This window comes from Balaenoptera physalus (assembly GCF_965194825.1).
Source record: "Balaenoptera physalus genome assembly, chromosome: 10".
In the NCBI taxonomy this organism is placed as follows: domain Eukaryota; kingdom Metazoa; phylum Chordata; class Mammalia; order Artiodactyla; family Balaenopteridae; genus Balaenoptera; species Balaenoptera physalus.
In genome coordinates this window covers 75582968-75609567 of record NC_138889.1, presented here as the reverse complement: position 1 = coordinate 75609567, position 26600 = coordinate 75582968, and the positions used below count along the sequence as shown (strand labels likewise).

General features: G+C 38.3%; 1 protein-coding gene across 2 annotated transcripts in view; it reads left to right on the top strand.

Annotated features, from left to right (window-relative positions):
• Positions 1–26600, top strand: part of TSG101 (tumor susceptibility 101) — a 49255-nt gene that overhangs the window by 18672 nt on the left and 3983 nt on the right. Inside the window, exons 5-8 of one of the 2 annotated variants that reach the window (XM_082476689.1) lie at positions 3222–3348; positions 3447–3473; positions 6724–6790; positions 12155–12246. In XM_082476689.1, coding sequence (XP_082332815.1) covers positions 3222–3348; positions 3447–3473; positions 6724–6790; positions 12155–12246 — 313 coding nt within the window. The remainder of the gene's footprint in view (positions 1–3221; positions 3349–3446; positions 3474–6723; positions 6791–12154; positions 12247–26600) is intronic. The other variant, XM_082476690.1, reaches the window with a different exon arrangement.

Below are 26600 nucleotides of genomic sequence, written 5' to 3'. Positions count from 1 at the left end.
TTAATTCATATGAAGTTCAGAAACAGAAAAAATTAAACATACTGTTTAGAAAATTGTTTATAAGGTAGTTTAAAGAAAAGAATGATTATCTGCTAAGTCAGAGAAGTGGGTAACTCTATAGAATAGATAGAGGGGGATGCAGTCAGGAACTTGTAAGTTGCTGGCAATCTTCTATTTCTTAACTTGGATGATAGCTACACAAATACTTTATTGTTACTCTTTAAAGTTACATATGTTTTATACATTTCTGTATGTATGATATATTCCACAAATCTAACAAAAAAGACATAATGGTAGCTAACTTTGGTATGGTATTCAAGGTTATATCATGGAAGGTCCTGATTTTTAGCTAAGGACTTCGTCCTGTAATAGGCAGTTGGGAGTCATTTTAGATTTCTGAACAAAAGTAAGGCATTAAATGCAATGATTATTTGGTATAATGTCTGAAGTGTACTAGATAAATACATTAATTAGTTTTCTGACTGAAAATCACTAGCTGCTCTAAAACATAAAACCCCAAATACTAGAGACAACACTGGAAATTTCTTGCTCACATAATAGTCCACTGGGAGTCTTCCTCACTGGCAGGCAGCTTTCCCTCACTTGAGTTTCAGGGACCAGGCGCTTTCCAGTTTGTTGTGCGACCATCTCCCGGGGCTTCAGAGTCCTCTGCATCAAGGAAGACAAGCAAAGAGAGATTGGTGGCCCTCCTTCTTGTGCACCTTGGCTTAAAAGTTAAATCTCTTCTGCTTATGGTCCGTTGGTAAAAACTAGTTCCAAGAAGGACTGGAAAATGTAGTTTCTGCCTAAGCAACTGATTCTCAGCAGCAACTGAGAATGGTATAATGGGAGGGGAGCGTGAACTTTTATAGAAAATTCTCTCAATCATAATCAGTAAGTAAAACTAGAAGCCTCACAGAAGGCTGTTGCAGTAATCTAGCATGGCACAGAACGTGAACTAGGGCTGCTCTCATTTATCTTGATCTTACTAATTCAATTGCTTATTAATCCTAATCCTGAACATGTATCATATACTGCTTAGAATGTAAAATCTGTCCTTTTTATTGCTTGCTGGAAAAGCTAACAAAAAGGGATAGAGAAGAAAGCAATTTTGCTCTTTTAAGTTTTCAGGGTTTTCAGTAGGAAAACAATTTTATAAAGATACTATGTGTTTCAGTTGACCCTTAGGTGTTTGAGCTAAAATAAACTAATATTCTTGCTACTTTTTTTGTATCCTGTATCATTCTGAATTAGTCATTTGTCATTCTGAAATATTCATGACCTGTTGCTTTATAATAGGCCTGGAAGTAGGTATTAACAATTTTCCTTCCTTCAAAGACTTTAATGTGAAAGGAATGGTATGGTAAAGAATTAAAATTTGTCTTGACAAAACTATGGTTATAAGACTGTATGAATGGAGTACTGATTCATACTACAAACGTGGATTAACCTTTGAAAATATTATGCTAGGTGAAAAAAGGTAGACACGTATTGTATGATTCCATTTACATGAAATGTCCAGAATAGGCAAATCCAATGACAAAATAGATTTGTGGTTGCCAGGAGCTGAGGGGAGGGGGAAATTGGAAGTGATCACTAATAGGGACAGATTTCTTTTGAGGATGATAACAATATTCTGGAGTTAGACAGTGGTGATGGAGAAAAACCACTGAACTATACACTTTTTTTTTTTTAATTTATTTATTCTTGGCTGCATTGGGTCTTTGTTGCGCGCGGGCTTTCTCTAGCTGTGGCGAGTGGGGGCTACTCTTTGTGGTGTGCGGGCTTCTCGTCGTGGTGGCTTCTCTTGTTGCGGCACATGGGCTCTAGGGTGTGTGGGCTTCCACACTTGTGGCGCGTGGGCTCAGCAGTTGTGGCACTCAGGCTCTAGAGCGCAGGCTCAGTAGTTGTGGCGCACGGGCTTAGTTGCTCCGTCACATGTGGGATCTTCCCGGACCAGGGATCGAACCCATGTCCCCTGCATTGGCAGGTGGATTCTTAACCACTGCACCACCAGGGAAGTCCTGAACTATACACCTTAAGATGGTAAATTTTATGGTATGTGAATTATATCTCAATTTTTAAAGTGCCTGATTTTAAAATCATTTTATGATTTAGTTAGGGAGTTTTGTTGGACTAAATAATTAACAAGAGATTAAATTGTGTGATTCTCAATAGCAACCCCACACACACCAGCCATAATCTCCTGCCTACACTCCTTGGTGCTACACAGATACTGTACATGTTTACTCCCTGTCTCAGCGTGTAAGTTTACAGACAAACATAAGATGGGTATTGGAATAGTGAGAATCAGCAAGTTTTCATAAGAAGCTTTCTGAAATGTTATCTGTTGTCACTGTCCATACGTTGGGACAGAATGGAACAAAATTGGTGCTTTGGAAAGTTGAAAGCTGCTGGTAAACTCTTCTATCAGGAGAAGGGAAGTTATGAAGATGATTAGCTGATCAAGATAATTGAGTAATCCTTCAGAACCTGATGAACTAATGAATGAAGTATGTGAGGTGAGATATACACAAAATATAATGGGTGAAAACAGAACCATCAGATAAGTCAGTTTGAACAACTTTGCCTAGCATAGTTTGTCTTAAATTAGTGATCAATAGATACTTGAGAAAAAAGTTTAGCAGCCTTTATGGGATACAGGCACTCTCTTTGTAACTATGGTATTGGAAGGAAAGATCCTTTAATAATTTATATCTTTTGTACAACAATCTAGTGATTTCTAAAATGGAGTCTACCTATAATTTCAGAGTGCATAATACTATCTTTAATAAAAATTAATCTAGGAACACGTGTTTCCAAGGTAACATTGTTATCTTTTAAAGGCCTTAAATAATATTTGTGACTACTGCTTACATCTATCCCTGAGTTCGTACCAGAATCCTTAATTTGTCCACTGGAAATATAATAAATTTTGGTTAGCTGTATGGAGTCAAGTGAAGAACAATACCATCTGAATTTTGTAGTATACTGCTTTGGCTAGTGCTGTTTTTATATACATGAAGTAGCAGCCTTGGTACACATAAATAATAAGTAGAAATCACCTAGCTGTATTAAGTTAATTAAATGGAATTTTCATGTTTGGGGTCCTACAAAGGAAATTGTCGAGCTAAGTTGAAAACAGATAAGAAATGGCCAGACTTTTGCTTATTGCCAAAAAGTAAATCTGTAAATGACTTAAATTTGTTTTCCGTTTTTAGCCACAGTCAGACTTGTTGGGGCTTATTCAAGTTATGATTGTGGTGTTTGGAGAAGAACCTCCAGTCTTTTCTCGTCCTACTATTTCAGCATCCTATCCACCATACCAGGCAACAGGGCCACCAAATAGTAAGTAGAACTGAGATTTGATTTTTAAACTCATATAAACAAAAGAAAACAAAATCTTGTAAAAAAATTTTTTTTGATGACTTCACTTTGCTTTTTAGCTTATCAAGTTAGTGGATTTTTTGGAGGTATTCTGAGGCCCCACATCTGCATGTACAGATTCCCAACAAAGACTGGCATTTGGGCTTTCGTTTGTGGGTAGAAATCTAACTATGGGTGTGCTGGATTCCAAAATGGAAGAGAAAGAATGCTGGAATAGAGCTGGAATTTTTTTTTAATTATGCATGCCATGGAATAGCTTTATTCGATCCGTTTGGAAGCAGATACAACTTGAAAGGCAATCTGACCTTTTCTTTGCAACTCCAGGATCAGTGCTGTAGATGAGAATCAATTATAAAGTAAACTATATCATTCACATTCAGCTATTCTGGGTGTACACAATGGACATCTAGCTCTCAGCTTTCTTCTCTTGAGTACAACCAATTCATGATTTTACTTTGAGTGGAGAGGGTGGGGGCATGGAGTCAATATCAATTCTCCCCTAACTGGTGTACATTATCTCTATTATTTCTGGGTTTTTCAAAAATAATTCTTACTGATACTTTAAAATCACCCTGGATAATTGAGAGTTGGTTGTACTTACTTGTTTTGACTTTACTAAACCTGTTCATTGTGTTTTGAGCTGTGATTTTTTTAAACAAATTTTGTTTAAGATAATTAACCAGACTTAATTTATCTTGTAAGTTAGATTATGTGAGCTTTCATTTTCCTCCCGCTGAAAATTATCCTCTTCCTTTTTAATCCATTCTGCCTTGAGGAGCATCTTGACTAACAAGCTGAATGGGAATCTAACAGAACTTTCTGAATCCATTTCCTTTTCCTTCCCTGCTTTCCCAGAATAAGCTTGGTTGTAGCATTTTGTTGCTCTTTTAATAAAGATTCTAGGGATTCTTTTGGATCAGAAATTTGTTTTCATCTTAATAAATTCTGTTGACTTTAATATCCAAGGTTAGATTATCTTGCCCATCTAATGTTGAAATGCAAAATATTTCCTAGATCATCGTTCACATTTATTTGCTCAAATAACATAGCCAGTGACCACTTAAGATAAAGGTAACCTTTTCAGAATGTTAGTCCCCTAAGCAACATTTTTTTCCTAAATTTCTTTTAGTTTTATATTAACATTGGAAGTGCAGCATTCAAGAAAGAGACCTCACTAAAGAGATCACTATTACACTTCCATTTTGCACTCACTCACTATAAATCACATTAAACAATATAGAGCTAATATAAGTAAATTACTAAAAGAGACCAACTTATTGTCTATCCATTGCAGTTTTAATACTTTTTATACATTTAAATGATATTCATTATTATTATGTATGACTGCAAAGAAATGAAAGTCTGAATTCCGTCCTACACCCACACATCAAGGAACAGCCCAGAAATTTGGATCCATACTTAAACAAATACGATCGTCTAGTTAAGAAATTATATACTTCTGTTATTATTATTATTATTATTATCATTACTGTAAACATTTTTCATCTCTGGTTTTAGGACGACTTTTGAGCTAGCTATGTCACACTAAAAAAGTGTTGTGCCCAAACCTCATTTTTTGACAACTAACAGTAATAGTCAACATTTATTCAGTGGTAACTATGAGACACAGCTAAGCACTTCATATTAGTTCTTATTTAATCCTTATAATAACCCCATATATTATGCTTATTTGTATTCCATTTTATTCTGGCTCTGAAATTACTTCACCTCATTATCTGCTTCCTTACCAGTCTTGGACTCAACTTTTGTTGTTTCCCAAAATCAAAATTTGAAGATTTTGGTCAAATTACTAGCTTTTCAGAACCTTAGAAAGGAAAATTGCCTATAATTATGAGGAAATTGCTTATAACTGTGAAGTGGTGGTTTATATGTGTTTAAGAGAAACTGGAATGGGGAGAGAAACTAGTAATTGACTGTATATGTTGCTGACACCTAATAGTGGCCTCATCTTTTGATGTTCATAAAGATCAACTGTGTTTTGGCCCAGGAAGAAACGTTTTATGAGATCTAGCAATTACGACATTTTGGGAGGTTTTTTTCCCTTTATGAAATAACATTGAACATCATCCTTAGCTTCATTATACTTAAGAAAAAATTTACTTATGACATCTATAGATTCATCCTAACAAGAAGACTATGAACACTGATACTTGGGGATGTAAGCTCAGCAACTCTGATAAAGACGTTTAAGGCCCTTAGTCAGAGCCCAGCATACTTCTCCCATCCACTTGCATTATGTGCTGTAAAAGTTTATATTTTGAGTGTTCCACTTCTCTCTTCAAGCCTTTGTATACCATTCATCTACTAGATCACTCTTGTTTACCCCCACCTCCTACATTTAATTAGCTACCTCCTGTATGATCCCATATATATCACTCTGTACTTCCCCTGTCATGACACTTATCACTCTGTATTTTTATTCTTTTCTTGTTTATCTCCTTCACTAGACTATAAGCAACTTGAGGCCAGGAATTCTTTTTTTTTTTTTTTTTTAATCCAGTGCCTTTCACAGAAAGGCACTAAAATATTCACTGATTGGATTAAGGGCTAATTCATCATTATATTCAGTGAGAAAAATTTCACTGAGGTTAATTTGATTCTCAGACAAGTTGTTTCCAGTTAAGGCCAAAATTAACTTCTCTTTTTCTTCCTCGATGTTGGTTAGCCTCTTGGCACCACTGACTACTTTGTCATTAGTGTTCTCTTTAAAATACATATAAAGCATTCTTTATGCTTGCTAGATTTGAACCTTTTTCCACCTAGTATTTCCAAGCTTTTGTTTGTTTTAACCAGTCTGGCTGAATATAAGTTTTGTTTAGGACTTCTTGTAGTAATTTGAAGTCGTTTAAAGTCCTCAGTCAAGCCAACAAAACCAGCTGTGCTAATTGGTCAACATAATCTTGCAAGAAAATATCAAAAGATATCTTAGATGTAATAAAGAGGTCACTTTCTAAGAAGCTGACCTTGGACCAGAGGAGGGCACAATTACCTTCCTCTAAATTCCAAACTGAATTGGCTCCTGTCTCAGGTTATAGACTCCTTGAGAGCTTGAAGAGCTGACCAGGTTGACCTGTTCGCCAGTTAATCCTTGTTGGAATTGTCATGTTTAATGCTTTTAGAGTTATGTGATTTGAAGATATTTATTAGTTGCAGTGAAGAACTAATATGGCTGGAGTGTTTTGTTTCAGTGCTGAGATTTGAATTCTTTAACTGTATGAAATTTTGCTGTGGTTTGATGGTGATATATGTCTTATTTGATACCCTATATATCCAGGACTATGCATACTATTTTAAAATATTAAAAATTATTTTTAGCTTCCTACATGCCAGGCATGCCAAGTGGAATTTCTGCATACCCATCCGGATACCCTCCCAATCCCAGGTAATGAAAAATTATCTTTTGAATAATTGTATTAGAAATTCTGTTAGATCTAGAATAAAAATAATGGGTGCTAACTAGGGCATTAAAGTGAAATTAGTTGCAATTTAATGGAAGGTAAAACTCAGTTTATTTCTGAAATTTTATGGTATATACATAGTTCAAGAGGAGTTTTTTCCATTTAGAGAAATGCAGCTGCATTCTATTTAGAGAGAGGAAAGGGGTGGGGAAATGACAATAATCTTGATTAGTCTTGTACCTTGAAATCCTTGTTTCTTTCCTTTTAAGAACTCTGTATATCCAGTGTAAATGGCTGAAAGATTAATGGAATACTAATTATGATGACTTCAGCCACAGAGAAAAATATTTTAATATCCTTCTAAAAAAACTGACCTTTTCTGTAAACTACAGGGAATGAATTAATGGTGCATATGATGGGGTCAGTCTTGTCCCCATATTTATTTATTCAGTTCATAGACTACACGTACTACCAACCTTTATTATCCATATGTTAATAACATAACAGAGGTAAATTAAATTAATAGTGAAATCAGTCTATGAATAATACATACTAGAAAAATCAATAAGAAATAATTATTAATCCATGTTTTAAATGTGCACCTGTTCCAGGGGTAATCTAGGAGTACTTTCCAAAGGTGGTCTTGGGGCTAACTTAGAATGCAAGACTGGCATATACTTGGTGCCTAGATGAAATTTTCCAGCTACTCAAAATTAACAAGAATTAACAAAAAAATTTTAACCCTGCTAACTCTTCTTAGCTTCATAGAACCTCACAGATAAATGCAGCTAGAATTCTGGAACACCTGCCATAAATAAATATATGTATATACATATATAATATGCAGGATCTTATAAGTTAAATTTAGCAAACATTTATTTGGGCGCCTTTCTGGGTAGTAATTATTCTGTTACATTTATCTGGGTAAGCAGAGACTAGATGAACATCTGTCAGAGACAAGAGAGAAAGATTCCTGTGATTGTTACATATAAACAAGTTGTAAGTTTTAGATTTCTTGAGGCCTTTAATTTTCTGATTAAGTTCTAGAAATGGAATTCTGTCTGAAGCCTTGAAATTACAAGGCTTTATAATGAACAGTTGCTAGTAAGAAGGAACTTTGGGCATATAGGGAATGGTTATTAGAAGCACAATAAGGAAATGGACTTCTGAACAATGAAGCCACTTCAGAGAAACCTGTAGATAAAAATGAAGGCTGAAAATATTGACAGAAATGTAAATCTTACTCATCTTACATAACCTTAAAAGTGTCTTTTGTGAGGTTATTTGTAAGAGGTTCCTTTTTTAAAAAAATGTATTTTATTTCTTTTTTTTTTTTTTGGCTGCATTGGGTCTTTGTTGCTGTATGCGGGCTTCCTCCAGTTGAGGCGAGCAGGGGCTACTCTTCATTGTGGTGCGTGGGCTTCTCACTGTGGTGGCTTCTCTTGTTGCGGAGCTCAGGCTCTAGGTGCGTGGGCTTCAGTAGTTGTGGCGTGCGGGCTTCAGTAGTTGTGGCGTGCGGGCTTCAGTAGTTGTGGCTCGCGGGCTCTAGAGCACAGGGTCAGTAGTTGTGGCTGGCTTAGTTGCTCTGTGGCATGTGGGATCTTCCCGGACCAGGGCTTGAACCCATGTCCCCTGCATTGGCATGCGGATTCTTAACCACTGTGCCACCAGGGAAGCCCAGAAGTTCCTTTTTGAGGTAGCTATTTTTCAAAGATTTGATGCGTTTTGTTTTTTGGGTTTTTTTTGAAATGTAACTTTTAATCTCATGACAGGCTTATGAGTTGTTAAGGGTAACTGTACTCACATTACTGTCTGTATCCTTCTGCATATGCAAGGTCTTGGCAGAAGAGCCTCAGAACCTCTTTCTCTTCTCGCTTTATCCTAAAGGAGAATTAGTAAATCAGTGACTCAAGAATCTTTATTTTACAACAGTGAATATGAGAATATTTATTCTTGCTGTGGAAAGTTGGACTAGATGATCTCTAAGGTCTCTTTAAAATTTTAAGATCTTTTGAAAGTTTTATTTAGCACCTTGCAGCATGTATACAAGGAAACTAAAAAGTATGTCAAGGATAGTTGTTCCAGTTTTGGTATATGTACTAGCAAGCATGTATTATTAGAAAACAGTTTCTGATATCAGAAAAGACAGAAAATGTTAAGTGCTGTGATAAACAGCTTTAAAGGAGAGGTCACATCTGATTTGGAGGTGGGAGCTTAGAGATAGCTTCATAAATGAAGGAAATGGTTTAAAAGAAAAGTAAGTATTTAGAGGTGGAGGGAGCAGCAAACAGTAATAACATTTTATATCAGAGGAAACTTACTGGTTATTAAGTTCAGCCCACTCAATTTTATGTAATCAAAGGTGTGAAAGCCAAAAAAAAAATCCCAGGAAAGAATAAGGAAACACTGTAATATGGCTGGAGAATATAGGGTTATGAGTAGGAGGACTGAAGAGTGTTTTGTTTTTTTTTTTAATTTATTATTTTTGGCTCTGTTGGGTCTTCGTTGCTGCGCATGGGCTTTCTCTAGTTGCGGAGAGCGGGGGCTCCTCTTCTTTGCGGTGTGCAGGCTTCTCATTGCGGCGGCCTCTCTTGTTGCGGAGCACGGGCTCTAGGCACGCGGGCTTCAGTGGTTGTGGCTCGCGGGCTCCAGAGCGCAGGCCCAGCAGCTGTGGCGCAAGGGCTTAGCTGCTCCACGGCATGTGGGATCCTTCCGGAGCAGGGCTCGAACCCGTGTCCCCTGCATTGGCAGGCGGATTCCTAACCACTGCACCACCAGGGAAGCCCCTGAAGAGTTTTAATAAAGGTGCAACTGTCATAGGTATTACACATCTCCCCAAACCTTCTCTGACCTCCTCTAGCTGGTATTGATTTTCCACTACAGTTGACTCCTGAACATCAGGGGGAGGTCGGGGGGCTAGGGTTGTCGACCCTCCTTGCAATTGAAAATCCAAGTATAACTTTATAGTCGGGCCTCTCTGTCATATCTGAGGTTTCGCATCCTCGGATTCAACCCACTGTGGCTTGTATAGTAGTCTAGTATGTATGTAGTGAAAAAAATCTGCATATAAGTGGACCAGCACAGTTCAAACCCATATTGTTCAAGGATCAACTGTATACATTCCTGAAGTTTTATTTAGCATTTATTGTTTTCTTTATCCTATCAGGATTGTTTACAGGGATCTCGCCCTATTTTGATTATTAGTATCTTGAGGAAGAGATGGATTCATACTTTAGCTCCTGCCTCAAGCACTTGAAAACAGTGCTTTAAATAGAATAAATAGTAAATTTTGAAGGGGCACATAAAGAAAAAGGAATATAAGAGTGTTGGGAAATTCTTTTTAAATACACTTAGTCCAAAAGGGCTCTTAAAAATCTGAAAAAGATTTCCTACATAGGGCAAATTGTTTAATAATGTACAAAGATAGAAAATAGTACTACTAAATTATTTTTATACTCAAGAAAAGTTATTAACCCTGAACATAGAGAATAACTACGAAGGAGAAATTAAGCAAACTAAATAAAGAGACAGGGAGTTCTCTGAAGTTAATATCTGTAGGCCTAGAGGAGTTTTATACCACTTACTGAAAAATTCAGCAATAAAATCACAAATTGTCCTTGAAAAAGTATGCAAAATGGGAGGAACTCCAGAAAAAGCAAATTTATTCCAGTGTTCAAAAAGGTAGGTTCAGAAGTTTGAATAAGATTGACATTGTTTCCTTGCAGCATGGATTACTAGAGCGACTAGAACAAAAGTGCTGTGCAATAGCATTCAGCACGTGTCCACTGGGAACAGAAATGCTTAACCTTTTTCTTTTTTGATTTTACTTTTATACTAATCGATAAGAGAGTATCATGATTACATTGAATCCTCAACAAGTTATACACAAAATTTTTTTGTTGGTGACAAGTTATAAAGTGTGAACTAGTAGTACACATAGGAGAGAATCTTTGAGCCACTGCCCTATAAAAGGATTACTGACTATCAACTCAGAGCTCTTGCTCCGGAACTCTGGGCTGGGTCTTTTTAGTCAGTAATTTTAATGGACTCATAGAAGGCATGTTAATCAGAATTGCAAATGTCATAGATCTGACAATTGTAGATAAAATAGGATTCATCACAATTGATTGTTCAACTAACAGGTAGCTATAGTAATCATCCTGTTCCCTTTCTTCTCCATTATAAGGGAAACACTGCCAAATTAGTGATCATTCAGAGGAAAGTGATTAGATCTGAAAATCAGAGCTGTGAAGAATGGTTGAAGGAATTAAAAATATTTCACCTGAAGAAGAGAAGACTGAGGGGAAAATGTTAAAAGTCTTCAAATATTCAAGTGATCTTCCAGAGTGCAAATTTAGGACCATTAATTAGAGGTTACTGTGTCAAAATGCAGTTAGTGTTCAGTAGAGAAAGATGACCATTTGTCAGGGATATTGTAAATGATATTTATGAAACAATGTTGGATAGGAGATTGGAGGACAATACTTCTAAGGAAAGTTTCTTCCAACTCTGATGTGAATACAGGAATGACACAAACCTTCCTTAGAGTGAAGAGGAAGCTTTTAAAACTTTATCTCAAGAGGAGTATTTTCAGATCAGACATTCAAAAAGGTTATCAATGAACCACAGGTAAAAATTAAATATATTATTTCCCTGTATGCTAGGAAATCAGAATGGAAAAGTTCTCACAAAATATTTGTTGCTTTCAGTTCTGATACTGTTGGACTGCCCTTAGAAAAACTCGAGTTGCTTTCTGCTACTGTGAAGGTGACCCTCAAATAACCAGGCCCAAGGGACTTCCCTGGTGGTCCAGTGTTTAAGACTCTGTGCTTCCACTGTAAGGGCACGGGTTCGATCCCTGGTCAGGGAACTAAGATCCCGCATGCTGCAGCCAAAAAAAAAAAAAAAAACCAGGGCCAAGCAAGAGTATTTTAATCATTTACTTTAAGAGTAAACCCAGTGTCATTAATGGAATTTTTGTAGAGCTTTGCTTGAATAGACACCTGTAGCTCTAAAACTGTAAAGTCATTAACTGGTAAGACAATGGAATATCAAGCTTAGCTTCCTGAATGGGGTGGGTTTTTTTGTTTGTTTGTTTGTTTATTTTAAGTCTTTATTGAATTTGTTACAGTATTGCTTCTGGGTTTTTTTAAATGTCTTTTGGTTTTTTTGGCCACGAGGCATGTGGAATCTTAGCTCTCCGACCAGGGATTGAACCCACACCCCCCTGCATTGGAAGGTGAAGTCTTAACCACTGGACCACCAGGGAAGTCCCCTGAATGGGGTTCTTAAAGATACTGTAGAGTTGGGTCATCTTAACATTTAATGTTTTATGTTCTTTTCTTCAGTGGTTACCCAGGCTGTCCTTACCCACCTGGCAGTCAGTATCCTGCCACAACAAGTTCCCAGTACCCTTCCCAGCCTCCTGTGACCACTGTTGGTAAGTACCATTCAAAACTGTATTTCTCCACATAAGGAAAGTCAGTCTCCTGTTGTGAAAAGTGCATTTCACTTTTGTTTTTTATTGAATAAGTTTGATATGTAACATTGTGTAAGTTTAAGGAGTACAGTGTGTTACTTTGATAGATTTATATATTGTAATATGATTGCATTATAGCGGTATTTATTACATTACATAATTATCATACAGTATTATTGTCTATATCCATTATACTGCACATTAGATCTCTATGGCTTGCTTACTACTCGTTATAAATTTGTACCCTTAAATATCATCAATTTTATCACACCTCCCCCCACTTCACTTTTACATGTGAAATGTTAGAATACTCTTTCTTTTTAGACCAAAAACTCTTAATGATCAGTGTCCTGTACTCTAAAACTTGAAATGATTTATCATCATATAAATGAGCCTTCTACCAGGGCATAAAAGTAAATTTGATTGACTCTTATCACTCTTTCCTGTGTTTCACATATTTATTGGTGAACGTTAATGTGTGTTGAACTATTAACAGATACTTAGGTTTTCCTAGCCTGGTTATATGTAAAAACAGATGAGCATCTTTAAAAGAAAGCACCATTGGGAAATATGAGTGGATCAAGTAAGATAAATTATTGCAGACCAGTAGTTCTTGGTTTTTTATGTTGCTTATTAGTAGAGTTACCTGAAATATAATTTTCTTCAGTTGAGAAAATGAAAGCAATACAAGAACTTCTACAGACCCCCCAACCCTCTACATGACTATCTGCCCCTACCATATCTGCCTTCTCCCTGTTACCACAGATCATTATTTCTACCCACTAGGTTTTATCCTCTCTAATTTACTCAGGGACATCATTCAGCAGTTTCCCCTCTCATCATCAGTTTTTGTTCTCTACTGGGTTGCTCTCATCAGCACCCAAAAATATGCCCTAAAAACCTTTAAAAATCCTCCTCTTAATTTCCCTTTCCCTGCCACCAGTATTCCATTTCTTCATTCCCCTTTAGAGCAAAACTCCTTGAAACAATTATCCGTACTTATTACCTTCAATTCCTCTTCTTCCTTTCACTCTTGAACCACTCCATGTGGGATTTCCCTCATGTCCTTCCACTAAAGCTGCTTCTCTCAAGGTCACCATTGACCTTTATGATGTTAAATCCAGTGGCCAATTAAACAGTCTCCACTTACTTGGCCTGTCAGCAGTATTTGACACAGTTGTATCTCCTTGATACACTTTCCTCTCTTGCTTTCTAAGACCCCAGACTCACTTGTTTTTCCTCCCATCTCACTGGTACTCATGCTCAGTCTCCTTTGTAAGTCCCTCCTTTTCTTAATATTGGAATGCCCCCGGCTCAGTCCTTGGCATTCTCTATACTCACTCTCCTGGTGATCTCTACCAGTCTCATAGCTTTAAATACCATTTCTGTGTCCACACTTCCCAAATTTGTTTCCAGCTTACACCACTCTCCAGAATTCCAGATTCTTATATCCAAGCTCCCTTCTCAATATCTCCATTTGGATATTTAATAGACATTTCAAACTCATTGTGACCAAAATTAAACTGTCAATCTTTCTATGATGCTTTCCCACCTCCAGTGATACCTACTCAATACTCTAACTTTGGTGTCATCCTTGATTCTTCATCAAGAACCAATTATCTTCAAAATACATCTAGAATCTGATCACATCCAGTGCTGATCCAAGTCACCGTTATCTTTCATCTAATTTACTTCAAAAGCCTCCTAAAAAGCATTCTTCTTTCCTTAGTCCCTACATCTGTTTTTAACACAACAGCCAGAATGATCCTATTAAAAGATAAATAAATTATATCACTCCTCTACTCAGAACCTTCCAATGTCTTCCCATTTCACTCAGCGTTCAATCCAAATTTCTGAGGCTTAGAAGGCCCTTTGTGATCCTGCTTTCCTCCCCCTGTTACCTCTCTGAACTCATCTACTACTCTTCTGTTTTAGGATTCGTCCACTACCTGTTCCCTTTGTGTGGAGCAGTCAGGCCTACCCTGACCAATCTACTCCCATCACCAACCCCACACACATATACACACATGCCCAACATCTAGAACAGTGCTTGATATATAGAAGTTCATCTAAATATTTTACTGAGTGTCTGAATGTAGAATCTTGTGAAGTTTACTTTTCTGTTACATTTTCTGATCAATTGTAAGCATCCTGAGATCGCTGTAAATATCTCCCCTTCCCCCAAAAAGAGCATTTTCTTCAGCTGTTTTTGTCATTGATGCATTCTAGTTATTGAGATTCGAGTGGCAATGGTTTTGTTTTTTAAAAATGTTCTCATCCTTCTGTAATATAGCTCTTTTTTTAACAATGTAATTTAAATGCTTGAGTTAGAAACCTGATGATGCGAGATCATTAATCCACAAGCAAAACACACTAAATCTTGTTAAGCTCTCCATTATGGCTCAGGCATCATCAGTAAAATAGGAATAGTGCTATTTGTTACCCTGTTTCTCACTGAGATGATAGTATTTGATTTGTAGAGAACCTCAGTTCCTAAAGATGTTTTCTATGTTAACTCATTTCACTACAATAGGTATGAAGCATTTTATAACTTAGAATAGATGATATCCATACATCAAAAAAATAGGAATATGGAGAAAATGGTACGTTTTAAATCAAATCTAATGTTTGTTTTTAGAACAAGAATCAAAGCAATTAATATTTTATTGTACTTTTAAGAGTACTTTCTTAGACAGGCTAGAAACAAATTATCATTTTTTGATAATCTAGGATATCCTTTTAATGTATGTTGTTTTTCTACCCTTTGTTGCTTGCCTACTTGTTTTAGTAGTACATTGTGCAAAACACTGTTGAACTTCAAAATTGTCATAAAGGAAAGCAGAAACATAAAAGTATCATCTGAATGTTAGAGTTCACAAAGAGTCAACATTTTCTCAGTCTGTCAGTGGCCATCAGGATTTGTGCTATTATTCTCTGTGCTACTAAGGCCATGAGAAAGAATGAAAGTGGTTATTTGTCCTTTGTGGAACTTGATAGTTTCACTTTAAAGATTTTGATTTTATGAGGTAAAACAAACACCTGTTTCAAGGCATCATTAATTAACTCATGTCTTATTATTGATGTGGATACCTGTGCAAGTGTTGATTTTTAACCATCTCCAACAATATTGAAGTAAAAGAACCACTTAAAGTGAAGTAATAGAGGCAACTTCCCTGGCGGTCCAGTGGTTAAAACTCCGCACTTCCACTGCAGGGGGCAAGGGTTCGATCCCTGGTCGGGGAACTAAGATCCCAAGATTTCACATGCTATGCAGTGAGGTTGGGAAAAAAAAAATAGAAGTAATAGAGATTAGATTCTTAATAGCAGTCTCTTCTGAAATATTGCAGAAGACTGAGGATTGATGCAGATCTTGGGACTTAATTAAAACAGCTCTTTCTGACTCCAGTACATGTAGATTTTGAACAACCACCTTTAAAAGAATGATAATGAGAGACTTTGTTTTGTCATGTCTTTTCATAGCTTTTTTGTTACTTGGCAGACAGCTTCCTGCCTAACCTGACTTTTAAAACCGCCTCATGAGATCGGTGCTCACTGAGGGCATCGACTAAGCAGTGAAGGCAGCTGTTGAATAGTGGAAAACCTGTTGGTGCTGCTTTTCCATCAGGTCTGGGCAACTGCAGTGATATTTTAATTCATTTGTATTATTTAATGAGGGAAAAGTTGTGATCTATAACTTAAATTCTTCGTTGAAGTTACTGTAAGACCAGGTATTCTTTTTGTTTTGTTTTTTTGGCTGCGTTGGGTCTTTGTTGCTTCACGTGGGCTTTCTCTAGTTGCAGCGAGCGGGGGCTACTCTTCGTTGCAGTGCTCGGGCTTCTCATTGTGGTGGCTTCTCTTGTTGCGGAGCATGGGCTCTAACCGCACAGGCTTCAGTAGTTGCAGCACACGGGCTCAGTAGTTGCGGCACACAGGCCCTAAAGCGCGTGGGCTTCAGTAGTTGCGGTGTGTGGGCTCAAGTAGTTGTGGCACTCGGGCTCTAGAGCGCAGGGTCAGTAGTTGTGGCGCACGGGCTTAGTTGTTCCGTGGCATGTGGGATCTTCCCGGACCAGGGATGGAACCCATGTCCCCTGCATTGGCAGGCGGATTCTTAACCACTGCGCCACCAGGGAAGTCCCAGGTGTATTTTTTGTATATCATCTTTGCAAGTGACTAGCAAAAACATTTTCTACTGGAAGATCAGTGGGAAAAGATGGGGAATTTGGACAGTTTTCCTTAGATTTTCTGCCCATTGCAGGCATTATATATCAACAAAAGCATCAGAAGGAAGGTAAACTTTTCTTGATATCTAAAAAACTTAAAAATTTAAATTTCTGTTTCTTCAGATTCAATTATGTTTCTTAAGAGTAAAACATTTTTGTTAGGAGTGGCATATAACTTTTACCAAGTTGGCATGGCCAAAACTATAAGAGAACTTGAACTCTGATTTTAAAGGTTTAAAACTACTTGACCGCCACCAAGTTACAAAGAATAAGTTTAGGAGACAACATTAATACTTGTTTGTTCTCTTAATAGCACATGCCAGAATACAGCAGAAGCAGGTATGGATATTGGTCATCTGTATGTTTTCAGGGCTGAAAGACGGGCATTCAAGAAAAGCTTTGGTCCCCAGCTGGGCATTCCCATGCAGAATTCCAAACTCTATTGGATAGGGAAGAGTGGCATGAGGGACCAGTCACTCTACCTTGATTCATGCATAGCACTCTCTGTCAGACCCTGATGTGCTGGTGGTGTACCCAGGTGGCAGTGATCTGGGAGTGATGAAGTTGTTTGATATTTTAATCCAAATTAAGAAAGATTTAAGATTTATTGGGACTTCCCTGGTGGTCCAGTGATAAAGAATCTGCCTTGCAATGCAGGTGATGTGGGATCAATCCCTGGTCAGGGAGCTAAGATCCCACGTTCTACGGGGCAACTAAGCCCGCATGCCACAACTACTGAGCTTGCGCACCTCAACTAGAGCCCACGTGCTGCAAACTACAGAGTCCACACTCTCTGGAACCTGCACACCACAACTACAGAGCCCATGCACCCTAGAGCCTGCGTGCCACAACTAAAGAAGAGAAAACCCGTGCGCCACAACTAGAGAGAAGCCCATGCGCTGCAGCAAAGATCCCACATGCCACAGCTAACACCCGGCACAGCCAAAAATAAATTACATAAATAAATAAATAAATTACATAAATAAATAAATAAATAATAAATAAATAAATAAATCTTAAAAAAAAGATTTATCAAGCAAATGTTCAAGAATGTTACTAGAGTGTGGTCCAGTATGGTACCCAGAAAAGTGTGGTCCCACTCAATGAAACCTCTATGTGTTATGAATATACGTGTGAAGAAAGTCAGTGGACAAATTGGCTCCTTTATGAAGTTCATCAGAGGATGTACCATCAGTACATCACACACACGCATACACACAAATACATACCACATTTTCTTTTTTTTTCTTTTTTTAATTAATTAATTTATTTATTTATGTTTGGCTGCGTTGGGTCTTTGTTGCTGCGCGCGGGCTTTCTCTAGCTGTGGCGAGCGGGGGCTACTCTTTGTTGCAGTGCGCGGGCTTCTCATTGCGGTGGCTTCTCTTGTTGCGGAGCATGGGCTCTAGGCACGTGGGCTTCAGTAGTTGTGGCATGTGGGCTCAGTAGTTGTGGCTCACGGGCTCTAGAGCACAGGCTCAGTAGTTGTGGCGCATGGGCTTAGTTGCTCTGCCACATGTGGGATCTTCCCAGACCAGGGCTTGAACCTGTGTACCCTGCATTGGCAGGCAGATTCTTAACCACTGTGCCACCAGGAAAGCCCATACCACATTTTCTTTATCCATTCATCTGTTTTTTTCTTCAGTTATTTGTTTATTCATTTAGTCATTCAACATATATTTACTGAGTGCTTGCTACATTCCAGGAGTAAGAACAACACAAAGTAACTTCCTGCCTTCATGGAGTTTACATTTCAATGGGGGAAGACAGAAAACAAACTTACAGCATAGTATACAATGTACCAGATGGAGATAAATGCTACCTAGGAACATTGAAACGAAAGAGGGGCACAGGAAGACCTGGAGGGTGAGGACTGCATTCTGTTCTCACCTCCTCTGTATCCACCTTGCTCACACCACTGGCCTCCTGCCACTCCTTGAGCCCCAACACACTGGTTTGCTGTTTCAGCCCCATCCGCGCTCTGCTCGCTTGGATGGTGACCTGGAGATCTGTTCACTGCTGTTGCCTCTGCCTGAAGAGTTCTCTCCAAGACTGGAAAAAGGCTTTTGTGCCTTATACTTTGAGGTGGGAGTGTGTTTATGGTTCAAGGGACTGCAAAGAGCCCAGTGGTGTGAGTGAGGGGTGCACAGAGAGATGGGGTCGGAGGGGAAACAGGGCTGGCTCAAGTAAGCCCTTGTGGGTCAGGGGGAGGCCTGTGGCTTTTCCTCTACGTGAGCTGCGGAGCCACGGGCAGGCTTTGAGCAGAGGAGTGATCTGATCTGATTGCTATTTTAACAGATGCCTCTGTGTCAGACCCCGGGAGGGAAGGGTGGCAGCAGAGCTCCCCACCCCGAGGAGACCACTGCAAGAATCCGGGTCTGAGATGGTGGCTTGGACCAGTGTGGGGACAGAGGATGTGGTCACATACGCTGAGGAGGGGTATCCATTCATCTATGGATGGACACTTAGGTTGCTTCCTTCCGTATCTTGGCTATTGTAAATAATGCTGCAGTACACGGGGGTGCATATATCTTTTCGAATGACTGTTTTTGTTTTCTTCAGAAAAATACCCAGAAGTGGAATTGCTAGGTTATATGGTAGTTTTATTTTTAATTTTTTGAGGAAGCTCCAAACTGTTTTCCATAGTGGCTGCACCATTTTGCATTCCTTCTAGCAGTGTACACGGGTTCCCTTTTCTCCACATCCTCACCAACATTTGTTATTTGTTTTCTTTTTGATAATAGCCATTCTGACAGGTGTGAGGTGATATCTCATTGTGGTGTTGATTGCATTTCCCTGATGATTAGTGATGTTGAGCATCTTTTCATGTGCCTGTTGGCCATCTGTATGCCTTCTTTGGAAAACTATTCAGGTTCTCTCCCCATTTTTTAATCAGGCCGTTTGGTTTTTTGATGTTGAGTTGTATGAGTTCTTTGTGTATTTTGGATATTAACCCCTTATCGGATATTTTTTGCAGCTATCTTCTCCCATTCAGTAGGCTGCGTTTTCATTTTGTTGATAGTTTCCTTTGCTGGTCAAAAGCTTTTTTAGTTTGATGTAGTCTCCTATTTGGTTTTTTTGTTTGTTTTTGTTTTTTTGGTTTTTGGGGTTTTTTTTTGCTTTTGTTTCCCTTGCCTGAAGAGACATATCCAAAAAAATATTAAGACCAATGTCAGAGTACTCCCTATGTTTTCTTTTTTTTTTTGTAACTTTTTTTTCTTACAGTTGTATTGAGATATAATTGACTTACAGCACTGTATAAGTTTAAGGTGTACAGCATAATGATTTGACTTACATACATCATGAAATGATTACCACAGTAAGTTTAGTGAACATCTGTCATCTCCTATAGATACAAAAAAAAAAATTTTTTTCTTTGTGATGAGAACTCTTTAGGATTTACTCTTAACAACTTTCCTATATAACATATAGTAGGACTTCCCTGGTGGTGCAGTGGTTAATAATCCACCTGCCAGTGCAGGGGACACGGGTTCGATCCCTGGTCCAGGAAGATCCCACATGCCGGGGAACAGCTAAACCCGTGCACCAAAACTACTGAGCTTGCGCTCTAGAGCCCGCGAAGCACAACTACTGAGCCCGCGTGCCACAACTACTGAAGCCTGCGCTCCTAGAGCCCTTGCTCCACAACAAGAGAAGCCACTGCAATGAGAAGCCCGCGCACCACAATGAAGAGTAGCCCCTGCTCGCCGCAGCTAAGCCTGTGCGCAGCAGTGAAAACCCAAGGCAGCCATAAATAAATAAATGAATAAACAAACAAAAATAAATAAAATATAGCAGTGTTAATTGTATTAATCATGTTGTACATTACATCCCTAGTACTGCCTATGTTTTCTTCTAGGAGTCTTATGGTTTCAGGTCTTACATTTAATTTTAACCCATTCTGAGTTTATTTTTGTATATAGTGTGAGAAAGTCCAGTTTCTTTTGCATGCAGCTGTCCAGTTTTCCCAAAACCATTTATTGAAGAGGCTGTCTTTTCCCCATTCTGTATTCTTGCCTCCTTTATCATAGATTAATTGACCATATAAGTGTGGGTTTATTTCTGGGCTCTCTGTTCTGTCCAGTTGATCTATGTGCCTGTTTTTATGCCAGTACCATACTGTTTTGATTACTGAAAAGCTTTGTAGTGTAGTTTGAAATCAGGGAGCATGATACCTCCAGTTTTGTTCTTTAACATGGTAGATTCTTAAATTGTTCTTGTTCACAAAATAATTTTAAGGTATGACTTTGATTCTGACCCATTTTGTTTTAAAGGATGGAATCTGTCCTTCAGATTAATTGGCCTTTGTGCTTAAGCCTGCTAGTAGCATCTTTCATGATTATGATAGTTGAATGATTTTGTAGCACCATTTCTTTTTTGAAGTAGTTACTACTTTGGCATCTATTTTAATAAGGTCTATAGTTAACCTCCACTTTTGAAACTTGAATTGTTAGGTAAATTAATCTAAATCTTTGTGCTGTGTGTTTATTTTCAAGAAGTGTAAACCTGCTGATGTTTTTCTTTTTCTCATTGATTGTGGTAATAGAAACTTTCTAGAGTTTAAAGAGTACTGCTCTAATAGTGTTTAAAAGGTAAATTGAGGTCCCCTGATTTCTTTGGAAGAAAGTTCCATAGCCCGCCCAGAGCCTGGCCAGTAGTATTAGAAGTTTATATATTCATAGACTATAAATAAAAGCCTTTTGTAAGCAGCTTAATGAATTTGCCTGATTTGTGTTTAATAGCACAAATCAGAATGGCTCTGCTCATATAGTTGTTTGAAATGTTTCTCCTATTTCAGAGATTGACCTGATTTTCTGTTTTTATTCTAAAAGGAAGTAATACGGGCTTGATCCAGTGATCCACATGGGCTTGATCCAGTGATCCACATGGGCTTGACCCAGTTTCTCAGTAGATGGGTCAATAATCTTCCGTTTCAGATTGCTTAGGCTCCATAGTTTGCTCTGTAGCACAAATGCCCGACCAAAGATCATTATGTGGGTCTTGAGCAAGTAACTTCAGGAAGGAAAAATGCTGGGGGTGGGGGCAAGTGATTCACTTTGCTGGTTAGAGGTAAGATCAGAAAAGTTACTGTTTATTTTGTATTTTTCTTTGGGGTTACCGTGGGTTCTTTCTCTAATATAAATGAGCTCCTTTTTGAGTTGTAGGAAGTAATGCTCATCAGTAAGTACTGTTAGGAGATAAATAAAACTGATTATCTTTAAGTGTTTAAAGATGGTCTAAAATCAGGTAGTGTATGCCAGTGTACTTTGAAGATACTGGCCTAAATTATTCATTGAATTATCAGATCCACTGAGTAGAGTATTGGTTTCCTAATAGTAGAAAAATCGTCTTATTTCCTAAGGATTAAGTTTAGTGATTGGATCCTATCTGACATTTAAATGAAGTTTTTGTTCAGGATTGTTTCTCAAAATCTATGTTACCTTTTCAATTGCTGCTAATCTGGAATTGTAGAAGGGCACTTCTGAAATCCGACTCTGCATGAGTAAAGGTCAACGAATGTGTGGGGACTTGAGGTATGGCAGTTTGCCACAAACTCATTAATCCAAGGCTTGTTATAGCAGGTATAAAGAATATAAAAATTTCTCTTAAGACGTTTGAGAAAAAAAAAGATTTTTTTGTTTGAAGAGTGAACAAGAATAAGAATCTTCTACCAAACGTTTTTCTTTTTCTTTTTTTTTTTTTTGGGGGGGGCTGTGTTGGGTCTTCGTTTCTGTGCGAGGGCTTTCTCTAGTTGCGGCAAGCGGGGGCCACTCTTCATCGTGGTGCGTGGGCCTCTCACTATCGCGGCCTCTCCTGTTGCGGAGCACAGGCTCCAGACGCGCAGGCTCAGCAGTTGTGGCTCACGGGCCCAGTTGCTCCGCGGCATGTGGGATCTCCCAGACCAGGGCTCGAACCCGTGTCCCCTGCATTGGCAGGCAGATTCTCAACCCCTGCGCCACTAGGGAAGCCCCCAAATGTTTTTCTTACTTGTTTATATAAACAACCTCTTAAAGTGTCATGGTTCATTCAATTTTGAACTTTAATCTGGGTTTTTCTCTTGGCATTCACATTTCAGATCTTACAGTTTGTTTCTTTAGAAAGTAGATGGATTTAGTGTTCAAACATACTGTATAATAAGGTCTATGTGTGGTAGAGGAGAGGACTAGGTCTAACCTTGGCATTTCTAGCCTCCTCGGGTGAACTGTGACCTTTATAGAAAGCCAGGTGACTGCTGCCTCAGCTTGATTCCCATTTTGACTGTTAATGGCTTTAGCTGGAGACTTATTTGGAAGGACTTATTTGGTCCTGTATTGTAGCATTTGCCTTAACGTATTTTATAAGAGAAATAGAATGTAAATTACAGGATTTAAGTGTGTTTTTTAAAATTGGTTTTTGAAAATTCACCATCAGTATAACTTGATTCATTTTATTTATTAATTTATAATATTTATTTATTGGGTTTGCCGGGTCTTATTTGTGGCACATGTGCTCCTCACTTGTGGCCAGCAAGCCCCGTAGCTGTGGCATGTGAACTCTTAGTTGCAGCATGCATGTGGGATGTAGTTCCCTGACCAAGGATTGAACCCGGGCCCCCTGCATTGGGAGCTTGGAGTCTTAACTGCTGTGCCACCAGGAAAGTCCCTTGATTCATTTTAATGTAATTTTAACAAAGTTTGTTGATATGTTTGTGTGTGAAAAATCCAGACTAGTTATAAAAAGACCCTTAAGCTTGTATTAGTTCAGATAACTCCTACACAGATAAATGGGACACTAACTGCTGCATATGACTGACCACACATTTGAATACCTAACCATATTCATATAATTTGGGTTCCCCAATCTCTGGGAGAAGGTTTGTTGTATCTCACAGGAACCATTTCATATAGGATATAATAAGAAAGTTCTTTTAGAAACAAGTTTTAAAATTCCTATTGTTAATGCATCTTTATCATAAAATGGGGATTTAATGAAATACCATCGCCACTAGTCATTATTTTGTAAATCATCCTTTGGGCACAAAATTCTAAACTTGTAGAAATTACCCCTTTTTGCTCTCACTTAGGACTTAATAGTGCGATATAAGAAACTAGAGATTTTGGTTTGGCATAAATTCTGTACAAATAAACAGCTAAGTCATTTTTTTTTTGGTCTTTTTTTTTTAATTGAAGTATAGTTGATTGATGATGTTAATAAGCAAAGTGACTCAGTTATATATACATTATTTTTCATATTCTTTTCCATTATGGTTTATTACAGGATATTGATTATAATTCCCTGTGCTATACAGTAGGACCTTGTTTATCCATTCTATATATACTAGTTTGCATCTGCTAATCCCAAACTCCCACTCCTATCTTCTCCCACTCCCCTCCCCCTTGGCAACCACCAGTCTATTCTATATGTCCCTGACTCTGTTTCTGTTTCATAGATAGGTTCATTTGTGTCATATTTTAGATTCCACATATAAGTGATATCACATGGTATTTGTCTTTCTCTGACTTACTTCACTTAGTATAATAATCTCTAGTTGCATCCATGTTGCTGTAAATGGCATTATTTCGTGTTTTTTTTTATGGTTGAGTAGTATTCCATTGTATATATTGTACCACATCTTCTTTATCCATTCATCTGTTGATGGACATTTAGGTTGTTTCCATGTCTTGCCTATTGTAAATAGTGCTGCTATGAACAAAGGGGTGCATGTTATGTTTTTGAATTATAGTTTTGTCTGGATATATGCCCAGGAGTAGGATTGCTGGATCATATGGTAATTCTATTTTTAGTTTTCCACAGTGGCTGCACCAACTTACATTCCCACCAACAGTGTGGGAGGGTTCCCTTTCCTCCACACCCTCTATAGCATTTGTTATTTGTAGACTTTTTAATGATTGCCATTCTGACTGGTGTGAGGTGATACCTCATTGTAGTTTTGATTTGCATTTCTCTAATAATTAGCGATGTTGAGCATCTTTTCATGTGCCTGTTGGCCACCTGTATGTCTTCTTTGGAGACATGTCTATTTAGGTCTTCTGCCCAATTTTTGATTGGGTTGTTTGTTTTTTTGTTGTTGAGTTATATGAGTTGTTTGTATATTTTGGAAATTTTAAGCCCTTGTTGGTCACATCTTTTGCAAATATTTTCTCCCATTCTGTAGGTTGTCTTTTCGGTTTGCTTATGGTTTCCTTTGCTGTGCAAAAGCTTGTAAGTTTGATTAGGTCCCATTTGTTTATTTTCATTTTTATTTCTATTGCCTTGGGAGACCGACCTAAGGAAACATTGGTGCAATTTATATCAGAGAATGTTTTGCCTAAAACAGCTAAGTCTTTAAATCATACTGAGAAGAAAAGCAAGTTGTCTTGCTGAGAAAGGGAGGCGAGTACTTTTGAATGGTGAGGAGTGAAGCACATAATTAAAGGGTTAGGATTCGTGTTCCAAAGCAGAATGGGAGAAGAGAGTGGAAGACTCCCATCTGGTGGTTTCAATCTTTGAAGATGTTCTGAGGATTTTTTTTGCCTTTGTGGGAAAATGGTAAAAGGAGGGCTTAAGGCTTTAAGAAAGAATCCAAAGGATTGAGGATTTGGGTTAGGTTATGGCAGGCGAGGCCTTTGGAATTAGAAGTCCTGGTGATCTGACAGAATGAGAGAGACGCTGCCATGGCAGGCAGCCTGTATACAGGACTAAGAGAGATGGGCAAGGAGTTGGGACTGGGGGGAGATACTGGGACCAGGAGTGGAAGAAAGGGAGGTCGAAGGTACGGAAAGGAATGAGTGGAGATAAGAATTGATGAATTTGGGGAGGTTGCTAGAGTCATCCCAGTGTCTATACAGGAGGTTGTGAATAAAGAGGTGGTCAGAGAGGAAAACAATAGGAAAGTGTGAGTGGAATGAGCCCAGAGGTGATACAGTAGCTGGTAAATTGATGAGAACACTTTGGAAAAGTCAGGTGTTGAGAGGCCAGGGATGTGAAAAACAAGACCTCAGGTTGCCCTCTGGCTTTACAACTCTGAATTCCAAAGCACACATTGTCTTAAAGTTAATAGTTTTGCTTCTCAGAAATATGAAATAATAAGCTGACATATTTTTGTAAAATCAGAAGTGAACTCTGAAAAGCATATCATGTATGGATTTGTATTTTAACAATCAATCAGAAGTATTAATTGCCTCTTTGTAAACACTGGAGGATGGATACTGTTTGGGCTCTCCTCAGCAGGAGGTTTCTAACAGGAAAGAGGGAGACTCTTAGCGGGAGAGTCTGATACTGGGCTTTTCCTTTCACCATGTACAAGCAGTGTCCCTAGGACAGATGGACGAAGGACACTCTTCAGGAAAACCTGGCCATGGGAGACACTGTCTTTACTCACTTTAGAAGAATAGAACCCAAGTCAAAAAAAAAATAGTTCTTCTGTGGTGGAAACAAGAAAAAGAGGGAAAAAAAACACAACTCTAGATTTAGACTCTTTTTTTGAAACCTGTAACACCTGAGAACTCCAAGGTCTCCCAGTGTCATTTACAAAAGCCCAGAAAAGCACCCAGGGTATCCTGGGTATGGACCAGCTTCTGGGAGAAAACAACTTTACGAATCAAAAACCACAAAAAGTAGAGTGACCAGACCAGTGTATGGAATAGCGAGAGTTGTGATCAGATAGGACGCTGAAGAGCACAGGTGGTGCTGGTTGCGGTGTAGTTTGGACAGTGCCGTTTCCTTGTAGAAACAGTCAACTTTGCATGGTACCAGGAAGGAGCCTATAATGGATGGGAACATGAGTGGTGAGACTCTGGGTACATTTTTACAACCGGACTTGAAGGGGTTTTTTTCCCCCTAGTAAGCAGAACTCAGCGTCAAGGTGATAACAGTTTTCAGCTCAAAGTGGAAGTGATACTTTCTGTTAATCTGTAATCATTCTTTATTCATTATAAGCAATAAAGGTAAGTATAATTCCCCATGTGTATTCCATCATCAAACATAATTGAAAATCAAAATACCATTTATCATTTGCTGATTTAGGACCCTAACTAAAGAACACTGACAGTCATAAAGAGTATCCATACTTATGTTAAAAGGGAGGACCTTTTGAAGAAAATGTCTGAGGAGTAA